The sequence below is a fragment of the Oncorhynchus nerka genome, linkage group LG2, assembly GCF_034236695.1.
Source record: "Oncorhynchus nerka isolate Pitt River linkage group LG2, Oner_Uvic_2.0, whole genome shotgun sequence".
NCBI lineage: Eukaryota > Metazoa > Chordata > Actinopteri > Salmoniformes > Salmonidae > Oncorhynchus > Oncorhynchus nerka.
Window position 1 is genome coordinate 44,998,442 of NC_088397.1, and position 14,277 is coordinate 45,012,718.

Consider the following 14,277-nt stretch of genomic DNA (forward strand, 5'->3'; position numbering starts at 1 on the left):
ACACTCTAAAGTTTCCAAAACTGTAAAAATATTTTTGTGAGTATAACAGAACTGATATTGCAGGCGAAAGCCTGAGAAAAATCCAATCAGGAAGTGACTCATGTTTTGAAAGCTCTGTGTTCCGATGCGTCCCTATTGAGCAGTGAATGGGCTATCAACCAGATTCCTTTTTCTACGTATTCCCCAAGGTGTCTACAGGATTTTGACGTAGTTTCACGCCTTTATGTTGAAGAATGAGCGTAAGCGACTACATTGCGTAAGCTATCGATAAACTTACACAAATGCTTGTCTTGCTTTGGCTGTAAAGCATAATTTCAAAATCTGAGATAACAGGGTGATTAAGAAAAGGCTAAGCTGTGTTTCACTATATTTCATGAATATGAATATTTTCTAGAAAATATTTTGTGTCCGTTTTTTGTCTGTTGCGTTATGCTAATTACTGTAGTTGATGACAACGCTCCCGGATCCGAGATGGGTAGATCCAAGAGGTTTAAGGCCAACATATTTTGACATTTTGACTTGATGCCATTACTTAGGTTTAATTCCTGCACTTTGTTTGTGATGCATACAATTAGTCTCTAACCTTGTGCCGTGTAGACTTTTTACATGCACTGAAGATTTAAGTCACAGGCAATGTAGCTAACCTGCAAAAGGGGGTAGTGCTTTATAAATAACACCTTGTAATAAAGGACTTATAATGGATTAGTACAAATCAAAACATATTTGATATTTGATATTTTTCAAAGTAGCCACCCTTCACCTTGATGACAGCTTTTCACACTCTTGGCATTCTCTCAACCAGCTTCATGAGGTAGTCACCTGGAATGCATTTCAATTAACAGGTGTGCCCTGTTAAAAGTACATTTGTGGAATTTCTTTCCTTCTTAATTCATTTGAGCCAATCAGTTGTGTTGTGACAAGGTAGGGGTGGTATACAGAAGATAGCCCTATTATGGCAAGAACAGCTCAAATAAGCAAAGAGAAATGACAGTCCATCATTACTTTAAGACATGAAGGTCAGTCAATCCAGAACTTTGAAAGTTTCTTCAAGTGCAGTCGTAAAAAACATCAAGCGCTATGATGAAACTGGCTCTCATGAGGACTGCCACAGGAAAGGAAGACTCAGACTTAACTCTGCTGCTGAGGATAAGTTCATTAGAGTTAACTGCACCTCAGATTGCAGCCCAAATAAATGCTTCACAGAGTTCAAGTAACAGACACATCTAAACATCAACTATTCAGAGGAGACTGTGTGAATCAGGCCTTCATGGTCGAATTGATGCAAAGAAATCATTACTAAAGGACACCAATAAGAAAAAGAGATTTGCTTGGGGCAAGAAACACGAGCAATGGAAATTAGACCGGTGGAAATCTGTCCTTTGGTCTGATGTGTCGAAATGTGAGATTTTTGGTTCCAAACGCAGTGTCTTTGTGTGATGCTGAGTAGGTGAACGGATGATCTCTGCATGTGTGGTTCCCAACGTGAAGCACGGAGGAGGTGTGATGGTGTGGGGGTGCTTTGCTGGTGACACTGTCAGTGATTTTATTTAGAATTCAAGGCACACTTAACCAGCATGGCTACCAAAGCATTCTGCAGCTTTACACCATCCAATCTGGTTTGTGCTTAGTGGGACTATCATTTGTTTTTCAACAGGACAATGACCCAAAACACACCTCCAGGCTGTGTAAGGGCTATTTGACCACGGAGAGTGATGGAGTGCTGCATCAGATGACCTGGCCTCAACAATCACCCAACCACAACCCGATTGAGATGGTTTGGGATGAGTTGGACTGCAGAGTGAAAGAAAAGCAGCCAACAAGTGCTCAGCATATGTGGGAACTCCTTCAAGACTGTTGAAAATGCTTTCCTCGTGCAGCTGGTTGAGAGAATGCCAAGAGTGTGCAAATCTGTCATCAAGGCAGAGGGTGGCTACTTAGAAGAATCTAAATATATTGTTTATCACTTTTTTTGGTTACTACATGATTCCATTTGTGTTATTTCATAGTTTTGTTGTCTTCACTATATTCTACAATGTAGAAATTAGGGAAAGAAATTAAAACCCTTGAATGAGTAGGTGTGTCCAAACTTTGACCGGTACTGCACATTACTCCCACCTTTTGTAAATGATCTTAAGCTAGTCATTCACACAGGAGTTACCAGTGTATTTTCTCATAAAAAAATATGGATATGCCATTGGTAGATATTCCTGCAGTACCTGATGTTCCTTTAAGGTCTCAAATGGCCTCTAGAACGTATCGATGGTTAAACAATAAGCACATAATAGAGAGGATGTTTAAGATTTATACGGAACATTTGAACCCGAAACAGTCACACTATTGTAATGGTGTGATGCGTAACTTCAGACACGCTAAATGTTGAGTAAAGTAAAAATGTTCGTCCGAAGATGCTAACATTAACGTATCTTGGCAGTGACTTTTATGCCAAACCCAAAGTGTGCTGAAGGGTGGGATAAAAAAAAACAACTAAACAAGATAACTAATGTAAAATATACTGTGTCTGTAAAATAGGTTAAGAACTTTTGTGAATCATCACAGCACAGTTGAAAAATATATGGCAAATAGAAATCAAAACTGTATGGTCTTTAGAGAGAGATGGGAGGGGATGAGGGTAGCTGAAGAATGGGACTAAAACAAACAAAAGATAACGAACGTAAAATATACTGTGTCTGTAAATGTGTGTAGTAAACATTTTTGTTGTCCATTAGTTTACTCCAATTAGGTGAGGAGTGTTAGGGGAAAATAATAAGGGAAATTATACGTACAGAAAAATATATTTACATGTATATATTTCAAAATAATATACACTATATTTATAAAAAACATATATATGGGGGATTGGACATGATGCAGACAATTACAATGAATAGACGCCACAATCTATTTGCAATATTAAAGCTGATCCAACCTCTAATTATAATTTTCAAAATCAATAAATCAACCAAAATAAAAAAGTGTGCAGTAACTCCTTAGAGCAGTCTATAGATTGCTTACGAGGAAACAAATATCGGAATACATCATTTTGCTGAACTATCCCATTACGTTTAAAACGTACTACCTTTAACCGCACAGTAAAAGTGTCGCCAAAAAAAGCACATCTTGAAAATAGTCCGTGGTTAAAAGTCTGAAGTGCTGTAAGCATTTAAAGGTTATACAGTATCTTCATGCAAATCATACATGTAACATTTCTACCTCAATCACATATCAGTAGTAATGAAGGAATTAAAATCCGTTAGAGGAAAAACAGTCTGGTACGGCCAGCTGTTGTGTGTAGGCTACATCTCGCTGTTTTATGATTCATTTGCGTTTGCGAGGTTGACAACATTAGCAAAACATGTGCATTTACAACTCTTCCTCACGTCCATGCAACAGTTGTTTTACAACCGTTTTTGGGAATAAAATGTTCAGTATAATTCCGTAAAACATCCTGTGTTGTGTGCTTATTATTTTACCATTGATATGTTTTCGGCTAAAGTGGCAATCAGCAATTGAAACAATAGCGAAGCGTATCTCAAATTCACAGAGAGAGCTATGGATGCAAGGGCTGTTTTAATAAAACTGTTTTTATAGTTTTAAACATGTTTTGAGGCTATTTCCTTTGTTTACATTTCCTTTGTTTACAAACACTGTGATGGGGGTACGCCCGTTGAACTACTGTAAGCTCATGAGGAATTTATAAATGATATTCTTCAAGAATCAATGGGTACATATCATTAATTTCTAAGTCCGAAAATGGATGTACCAACTGCTGATTGCCCCTTTAAGGAGCTACCATTCCAGCAGTACTCACTTTTAATATTGTCTAACGTTATAACACTCACTTTACATTAGGCCACGCAAAAATACTTAACTAATGATTAGTACCTATATTAAACATATTATTCATGATCTAATGAATCATTCTAAAAAATACTTTTAAAAGTTGTTTATGAAGCTGTTAATAACGAGCTTACTAACATTTGAAATAATACATGCATAAAATATTAACTAATCCATTATAAATGCTTCATTACTAGGTGTCATTATAAAGTGCTGCCCTAAAGGGTCTAGTTAGTGTCTACATAGATTGTGTGATAAAACTACTGCGTTATTAGAATGCTAGTGGGATAAAACTACCGCAGCATAATAGTGTCAAAAACTAGAGTTGCCGACAGCATGTTTTGCACTTACTGGTGTATGCCATGAAAGTATACCATGAACATGTGGTGTAACATAAGCCCTGATCCAAGGGTGTTTTTCTTGCTCATGTCTTTTGAAAATGAAATGTAGTTCACAGTGTAATTTATATTTTTCATGAAAACAATTGAATGAACACAATTGCCTGATGCTAAGGTATCATCATGCCATGCCAAATACAACTGCAGGATTTGTATGCCACATACACTCAAGATCTGTCCAGTTCAAACTGTAAATGTTTTTTTTGCTGTAACTGTTTATACATAATCTTAATTGCATTTTGACACATCCACATGCAGATCAGTCAGGCTGATAACTAATATTAGCTTCTTATTTTGAATATTGTGAGAGATGAATACTATACCATGTGCACAAACGCTGCTATGAATGGAATATAAAATACAGAAACAACAATTAAATCAGTGCATTTTAGTATTTAGATATGTTTGATTTCTTAGTTTGTCATACCCTTGGTTATAATAACTTCAATGATAAACAGATTACATGTCATTCCTGTCATCCTGCACTCTACCATTGATTTTGCTCATGCTAGGAGAGGTTGCACTAACATACTCATATCTGTTTGCGTCAGATACTTTCTGAGCCGCCTCTGTCGCATCATCAATCACTTGTTTCTCTGCTTGCTCTGTCTCCCGGTGATAGAAATAGTTAAAGTTGGAGACGATAACAGGGACGGGTAAGGCGATGGTCAACACGCCGGCAATGGCGCAAAGAGTCCCCACCATTTTGCCTCCCAGAGTAGTAGGACACATGTCCCCGTATCCCACAGTGGTCATTGTCACCACAGCCCACCAGAACCCGTCAGGGATACTAACAAACTGTGTTTGGGGCTCGTCCACCTCAGCAAAGTAGATGGCACTGGAGAAGAGTATGACTCCAATGAAGAGGAAGAAGATCAGCAGACCGAGCTCCCTCATACTAGCTTTCAGGGTTTGGCCCAGGATCTGAAGCCCCTTGGAGTGCCGTGAGAGCTTGAAGATTCGGAAGACTCGCACTAGTCGGATGATGCGTAAGATGGCCAGTGACATGTTCTGGCTGGAGTTGATGTCTGTATCTGGCGTGGTCCACAGCTCTGTCACCATGGTTACAAAATAGGGGATTATAGAGACAATGTCAATGGTGTTCATAATGTCGTGGAAGAAGTCACTTTTGCTCGGGCAGACTACAAAGCGTACACCAAGCTCAAAGCAGAACCAAACTATGCAGATAGTTTCCACAATGAAAAAGGGGTCTGTGAAATAGGTAAATAAGTTGTTTTGTACTGAAGCAGGTCCTTCCTGAGTTCCATTGAGACCCAGGGAAAAGGTGGTGATAAAGTCTACGTCATCACGGAACTCTGGAAGAGTTTCCAGGCAGAAAATGAAGATGGAGATGACAATGACAAAGACAGACACCAGGGCCACTGACCGAGCTGCACTGGAACTCTCTGGATACTCAAAAAGGAGCCAAAACTGCTTATGGACCTCGTTGGTGGGCAACAGCGGCTCGGGTTCTGTTATGAACCCCTCAATTTCACGGAACTGTTCCATAGCTTCTTTTCCTAATTTGTAGAAAACAATCTCTTTTGCAAAAATCTCTAAGGGGACGTTGACCGGTCTTCGAATTTTGCCCCCAGACTGATAGAAGTACAAGATCCCATCGAAGCTTGGACGATTCCTGTCGAAAAAGTACTCATTCTTCATGGGGTCGAAGTAGTACATCCTTTTCGCGGGGTCTCCTAGCAGGGTGTCTGGAAACTGTGATAGTGTTTTGAGTTGTGTCTCGAACATCATGCCTGAAATATTGATGACCACTTTCTGATTCCCGTCCTTCACTTCCAGCTTCTCACCAAACAGGTCTTCTTCGTTGTCACGGCACTCCTGAACCAGCTGATTGAAGATGCTGTCAATCGGCGAGCCCTCACTGTTCATCAGGAGTTTGAAGTTGGACAGCAGACTGTTGCATCTAGATTGTCCTTTAGCAGTCAGTGTAGGCGGTGTAGAGGGAGAAAACCCCTCAGGCCTGATCTGGTGCCCATGGTGCTGTGCCGAATTTTGTGACGTCACACGATTGGTGACTAGGTTTTGATCAGGCACCGCCTCTGAGGTGGGCGAAGTGGGGTACCCCGAGTCACTGGGGTCGCCCATGTTGATGCCGATATCATCCATGTTCTCAAAGTTCACCAGTGGCACCTCCATCACTGTGCGTTTCTCGGTGCACTCCTCTGTTCCTCAGTGAGATGGGACTGGGGCGACGCCACAACCAGCCTGATGATCCTGCCACGGTCTCCTTGTTCCCGAAGAGCATTCAGACAGGTGTATTCAACAGGGTGGTCTGATTTAAGATGCCATCTCCTTGTAATCTGAAAAAATTAAATACAAGTCTGCTTAGTTTCCATCCTCTGGCTCTGTTTGTATGTGACCGTAAACAAGACATCCCTCTATATCATCATCTCTCAGCTCAGTCTCCTGAAACAGGAGATCAGCTCTCCATCACACTTCAGTCATAAATGACTCACAACTCAAAAACACAACATATATTTTGATCGTCAGAGTTATGCCTGGATGGTACATTTACATAGTCTTAGTTATTTTTCATATCAATCGAACATTACAGTAAAGCAACTTGGGATGGATGAGTGGTGTTAAGACATTTATCTTTCCACTTGTTAGGTTTAGACAGGTAAACATATCCTGACACAAGCTTTTACATTGCGACCGCTGTCTCTACTTGACACCTAGGGCCTTGCACATGCAGAGAGAAACTCTTGGGTCACTTACAGATACAGTGGCACTGCAGGCTTTGGCAGCAGGTTATAAACTGCACTTGATATCACATTGATCTTGATGAAATTTGAGGTCATATCGTTTCCACATTTCTTCGGGGTCAGAAAGTTTGCAAGAACCAGGTAAATATTATTTTATTTTATTTATTTAGTTTTGCTCCTTTGCACCCCAGTATTTCTACTTGCACACTCATCTTCTGCACATCTATCACTCCAGTGTTTAACTGCTATATTGTAATTATTTCGCCACTTTGGCCTATTTATTTCCTTACCTCCCTTATCCTACCTCATTTACACACACTGTATATAGACTTTTTCCTATTGTATTATTGACTGTGTTTGTTTATTCCATGTGTCACTGTGTTGTTGTTTGTGTCTCACTGCTTTGCTTTATCTTGGCCAGATCGCAGTTGTAAATGAGAACTTTTTCTCAACTAGCCTACCTGGTTAAATAAAGGTGAAATAATAAAAAAAATATATATATAATATACCTTGAATTTTATGAGCGTTTGCTGAAGTTAGTGTGAATCTACTCATTTTGAATATACTGTATGTTGCTGTTGAAAACATACCAAAGATCTACCATTTACATGTTTATAGTACCGTGGATGGCCTACGGCAGACCTTAACTGTGTTTCTAAATGAATTTCCTATCGTTCTGAGTAGCTGTTTTCACTCTGATGAAAAGGGATCAGAGAGAATAATAGACATAGGTGAAACGCTTGTGCTACAAAACATTACAGAGAAAACTCTGAAGATATGGAAGCTCAAAGACATGTCAGATATTCCCTGTGGACGTGTGTGTGTTAGCGTGCGTGTCTTTCTGTGTGGATTATGGGAGTCCAGACCACCTTAATCTCAGATGCAGTTTATTGAGTTTTCCAAACCAAAAGCACACGAAAAACTAAATCAAACACCATTCAATCCTTGATTAGAATTTTAAGGTTTTTGCTCTCAAAACAAGCTTTGCTGGTCACAAGTATCCATCATGTGTAAAACAGACACAGTTTACAAAGCACTATAAAAAGTGTTACCAAATCAGATAACAGGACCCCGTCCCACTACTAACTCCATCCCCATTCACACCACAGGGAAAGAGGAACACACACACACCATTAACAAGTTTGAAGCTAACTGTGTACAGATGTCTGGAGCACTCACCAGCGTCCCCAGGTCTGAGCCTGAAGTTCTTTTGACCGCTCTCTCTCTGTCCTCTCCAGGTATCTGTGCTCCCGTGCTCCTTCTCCCTACCTCTGCTCATACAGCATGACAGTCAGGATATCGGACTGTCTTGGGCTCTAGTAAAGCCTCTCATTTGGTAATCATACACCCAATACGAAACTAGAGACTCCAATACGGACACCCACTCACGCACACAAACACACACACACACACGCACACGCGCACGCACGCACGCACGCACGCACGCACGCACGCACGCACGCACGCACGCACACACACACACACACACACACACACTTACTGTAGTGGTGTGAATGTTGCGGGGGTCACCCCCCACTGTGCCCTCCTCAGTTAGTAGGGTATTGTGATACTGAAGGTAGCTAGGGAGCCCTAGTATATCCCCACTGTTGTGGAGTCAACAGAGATCAGTCTGACTAGGGACGTTAGATCCTAATCTTACCACAGCTCCTGCAGTCTAAGCAGACACCATAACACCTCAGGGGCGCACATCCAATCCAACCTCACTTAGATCTTCCTGTCATACACCCTCCATACACTTTCATTGTGTACCTGAGGACTCTATCCCCCATCTCTACACACACACACACACACACACACACACACACACACACACACACACACACACACACACACACACACACACACACACACACACACACACACACACACTTCCGTTCAAAAGTTTGGGGTAACTTAGAAATGTCCTTGTTTTTGAAAGAAAAGCAATTTTGTTCTCCATTAAAATAACATCAAATTGATCAGAAATACAGTGTAGACATTGTTAATGTTGTAAATTACTATTGTAGCTGGAAATTGCTGATTTTTTTATGGAATATCTACATAGGGGTACAGGGGCCCATTATCAGCAACCATCACTGATGGCACGTTGTGTTATCTAATCCAAGTTTATAATTTTAAAAGTCTAATTGATCATTAGAAAACCCTTTTGCAATTATGTTAGCACAGCTGAAAACTGTTGTCCTGATTAAAGAAGCAATTAAACTGGCCTTCTTTAGACTAGTTCAGTATCTGGAGTATGAGCATTGTGGGTTCGATTACAGGCTCAAAATGGCCATAAACAAAGAACTTTCTTCTGAAACTCATCAGTCCATTCTTGTTCTGAGAAATGAAGGCTATTCCATGTGAGAAATTGCCAAGAAACTGAAGATCTCATAAAATACTCCCTTCACAGAACAGCGCAAACTGACTCTAACCAGTACATTAGAGTGTCTAGTTTGAGAAACAGACGCCTCACAAGTCCTCATTAAATATTACTCGCAAAACACCAGCCTCAAAGTCAATAGTGAAGAGGCGATTCCGGGATGCTGGCCTTCTAGGCAGAGTTCCTCTGTCCAGTGTCTATGTTCTTTTGCCCACATTAATCTTTTCTTTTAATTGGCCAGTCTGATATATGGCTTTTTTCTTTGCAACTCTGCCTAGAAGGCCAACATCCTGAATTTGCCTTGTATACCACCCCCCCCAGGAAGTGCATAGAGGATCTTGTTCCTAAAGTGATGATTAGAACTTTAAAACGTGAATAGATGGCAGCATTGGTGCAAAATTGAAAGCGTGAACCACCATATTTAACCACTGCAAGGTGAAGATGGACGTGTACAAACAGACCCGCTGCAACCTTCATAAGGCAATCAAAGAGGCAAAATTACATTACAGGGACAAAGTGGAGTCGTAATTCAATGACTCAGACACGAGATACATGTGGCAGGGACTCCAGACAATCACGGATTATAAAGGGAAAGCCATCCACGTCGCAGACACCGACGGGCTTAGCTGGACTCTCGGCTAAACACCTTCTTCGTCCGCTTCGAAGAAAACAACACAGTGCCACCGACGTGGCCCCCCGCTGCTCACAAGGACTGTGGGCTCCCAATCTCGTGTGGCCGACGTGAGAAAGACATTTAAGCTGGTTAGCCCTCGCAAGGCTTTCGGCCCCAACGGCATCCCAATCTGCATCCTCAGAGCATGTGCAGACTGGCTTGCTGGAGTGTTTACGGACATATTCAATCTCTCCCTATCCCTGTCTGTTGTCCCCACTTGCTTCAAAATGTCTACCATTGTTCCTGTAGCCAAGAAAGTGAAGGTAATCACTTCTGTAATCATGAACTGCTTTGAGATGCTAGTTAGGATCATATCAACTCCAGCTTACCTGACACCTTAGACCCACTACAATTTGAATACCGCCCCAACAGATCCACGGACACCACAATCACCATTGCACTGCACACTGCCCCCCACCTGGACAATAAGAATACGTAAGAATGCTGTTCATTGACTACAGGTCAGCCTTTCAAGCTCATCACTAAGTTCAGGGCCCTGTGTCTGAACCCCTCCTTGTACAACTGGGTCCTAGACTTCCTGACGGGCCGACCTCAGGTGGTGAAGATAGGCAACAACTCCTCCACCACGCTGCTCCTCAACATGGGTGCTCCACAGGGGTGTGTGCTCAGCCTCCTCCTTTCTGACAGCACAACAATGGTAGGCCTGATTACCAACAACAACAACAATAACCTCATCCTAAACGTCAACGAAACGAAGGAGCTGATCTTGGACTACAAAAGACAGCAGAGAGAGTATGCCCCCATCCACTTTGACGGGCTGCAGTGGAGATGGTCAAGAGCTTCTCAGGAGGCTGAAGAAATTTGTCTTGGCCCCTAAGACCCTCACAAACTTCTACAGATGCACCATAAAGAACATCCTGTTGGGCTATATTACCACATGGTGCGGCAATTCCACCGCCCGCAACCACAGGACTCTCCAGCAGGTAGTGCGGTCAGCCCAACTCATTAACCGGGGCACGCTGCCTTGCCCTCCAGGTCACCTACAGCACCCGGTGTCACAGGAAGGCCAAGAAGAACATCAAGGAATTTAGACACTTGAGCCAAGGCTTGTTCGCCCCGCTACCATCTAGACGGCGGAGACAGTACAGGTGCATCAAAGATGGAACTGAGAGACTGATAAACAGCTTCTATCTCCGGGCCATCAGACTGTTAAACAGTCACCACTAGCCGCCCTCTGCCCAGTACCCTCCCCTGAACCTCAGGCACTGTCACTAGCCAGCTACCACTCGGTACTCTAACATGCACCTTAGAGAGGGCTGCCCCTTAGGAAGCTAATTTCCTAAAATTCTATCCATTTTGCCATGGGGTTTTGTACTCCTGTATTTAAATATTGTATTCTTGACAGCTCATTCTAATATATTCATATTTTACTTCTTGACATAGCTCACTCTATCTACTGTTGTACATATCATTCTTAATATACAGTATATTGTGTAAATGAATCTGGTGTATATACTTATAGATTGAATTTGGATTACTGTTACAGTGCTATTTGGGTGGTTAATTGGATTGCTGTTACAGTGCTATTTGGGTTGTTAATTGGATTACTGTTACAGTGCTATTTGGGTTGTTAATTGGATTACTGCTACAGTGCTATTTGGGTGGTTAATTGGATTACTGTTACAGTGCAATTTGGGTGGTTAATTGGATTACTGTTACAGCGCTATTTGGGTTGTTAATTGGATTACTGTTACAGTGCTATTTGGGTTGTTAATTGGATTACTGTTGCAGTGCTATTTGGGTGGTTAATTGGATTACTGTTACAGTGCTATTTGGGTTGTTAATTGGATTACTGTTACAGAGCTATTTGGGTTGTTAATTGGATTACTGTTACAGTGCTATTTGGGTTGTTAATTGGATTACTTTTACAGTGCTATCAGGGTTGTTAGTTGGATTACTGTTACAGTGCTATTTGGGTTGTTAATTGGATTACTGTTACATTTCTTTTTGGGGTGTTAATTGGATTACTGTTACAGCGCTATTTGGGTGTTTTTTAAAATTTATTGTTGTTTGTTTTAATTGTTTATTATTTGTGTACTTGTTTGACATTATACTGCATCGTTAGGAGCTAGTAATATAAGCATTTTGCTGCACCCGCTATAACATCCGCTAAACTGTGTACACGACCAATACACTTTGATTTCATTTTAGCACGTCCACACTGCATGCCAGCGAGCAAGGCTTTGTCAAATTATCAAAACGGCTGCTCTGTCACAACGCTCTGCAGTGAGCCAAAGCAGAAAGGACATTAAATCTACAGCACGGCTACATCCATCTCCATGCTGAATTGCTGATTCCTTAGAAAGAAAGAAAAAAGCTTCCAATCAAAGTTAATCAGGTGCTCCCTGAGAAGGACGGCCAACTTGGCAACACCACAAGGCTATTGTGTTACGCAGAGAGCCGATTATCCATGTAGTCGGAATAGATTCAACCCATCTAGTCTACCTGTCAGCTTGGGTCAGCCTGGGATTTCTGTCTTCTTGCGGTTGTTTGCAACAAAAAGCACTGCGGGAATAGAGGAGCGGAGAGTGGCTCCCAAGGTCAAGCAAACCTTCAACGCCCGCCAATCCCTCTTGTGCTTTCTCCATGCCCTCCACACACACACACACACACACACACACACACACACACACACACACACACACACACACACACACACACACACACACACACACACACACACACACACACACACACTCACACACACACACACACACACACACACACACGCGCACACACGCACACACATACACGCACACGCGCACACGCACACACGCACACGCGCACACGCACACACACAGTGCTGAGGCATCACACTTTTCCACAGGGATGTGTTTTTACTATGTCATTAAGGCAGGCGGTCTGTTGAAGCAGCGGCTGCCAGTTAAACACTGCACACATAAACAGAGGAGACAGAGTGAGCGAGAAACACTTGCCTGAGTCTAATCAATGCATTCCCAGCATAGTGATTTGTGACTGTGAGATAGAGAAAGCAGGAGGAGACGAGGGTGAGAGAGAAGGAAAGAGTGAGAGAGACACAGCGAGAGGGAAAGGGGTAAAAAGAGGGGGCGAGAGTGAACTAGAAAGAGAGGGCAGAGTGAAAGAAGGGGACAGAAGGGAGATGATCAGGGAGGCAGCATACAGCAGCTAGCTACTACAGTGTCACAGTGCCACTCCCTCCCTGGTCTTTAGCTACTGCAGCAGCTCACCACTGCTGGCTTCTCATTGAAGCTAAGCAGGGTTGGTTCTGGTCATCCTTGAATGGGAGATCAGATGCTGCTAGAAGTGATGTTGGAGGGCCAGTAGGAAGCAATATTTCCTCTAGTCAAAAAAATAAATATCCTAATGGCCCAGGGCAGTGATTGGGGACATTGCCCTGTGTAGGGTGCTGTTAAATGGGTGTTGTGACACTAAGTGGTTACTAAAGATCCCATAGCACTTATTGTAAAAGTAGGGGTGTTAACCCTGTAGTCCTGTCTAAATTCCCATTCTGGCCCTCATACAATCTTGGCCACCTACAGTAGTCATCCCCAGCTTTCATTTGGCTCATTCATCCACTTCCCTGCAATTGTTCCCCAGGTCGTTGCTGTAAATGAGAATGTGTTCTTATTCGGGCTTACTGGGTAAAATAAAAAAGTAGTAAAAAGTGCCACTCTTTTCCTGTTCGCAGGTCTCTAGCTACTGCAGTGTCACTCTCTCCCTGGTATCATTATCCCAGTGTTGCTCATCTGATCCCCCTCTCAGTGACACTATCCCTTTAACTGTGAACATGGACACTGTTTACATAGCACTTTTTCAGTCACCCATGCGTGTAATGAATATGCTGGGGCTGCTTGTACTGTGTGTGTCTGCCAGCACACTGCATGACTAATTGCCTAAGCCGATCATGCATGTAGCATGACATGGAAACATGCTAAAGAAATCCAGTTGAAATGGGAAGGTGAAATCAATCAGCTTTCCATTCATGAATGTTGATAGGTCCAGAGTTGCAGGAAACTCCGCTCAGGGTATACAGTATCCAAAAACAGTTTTTTTGGGGGTTCAGCAGACAGCCAGGTTGAACATGATATGTCATTGAGGCGCGTGTGTCTCATCATCCAGAACACATGATCTAGACATTCTATCTAAACGTTCCATAATACGCTCATCCATTAGGCCCGGAAGGATTTCAAAGTGTACGTCAGGTAGAACGCTCCTCTGGTTATTCCAATCTACGAGTGTAATATAATGCCCCTAGTT

General features: G+C 42.2%; 1 protein-coding gene across 1 annotated transcript; it reads right to left on the bottom strand.

Moving 5' to 3' along the window:
* Nucleotides 1-4,050: 4,050 nt before the first annotated feature.
* LOC115145356 (potassium voltage-gated channel subfamily A member 10-like) lies at nucleotides 4,051-6,550 on the bottom strand. The gene has a single exon (XM_029686855.2). It carries the CDS (start codon nucleotides 6,390-6,392, stop codon nucleotides 4,695-4,697), a length of 1,698 nt encoding a protein of 565 aa, XP_029542715.1. The 5' UTR covers nucleotides 6,393-6,550; the 3' UTR covers nucleotides 4,051-4,694.
* Between the last annotated feature and the right edge of the window lie 7,727 nt (nucleotides 6,551-14,277).

Bases quoted from the DNA above. Each gene is read 5' to 3' on its own strand.
- LOC115145356 (XM_029686855.2), bottom strand. From the start codon at position 6,392: ATGGAGGTGCCACTGGTGAACTTTGAGAACATGGATGATATCGGCATC.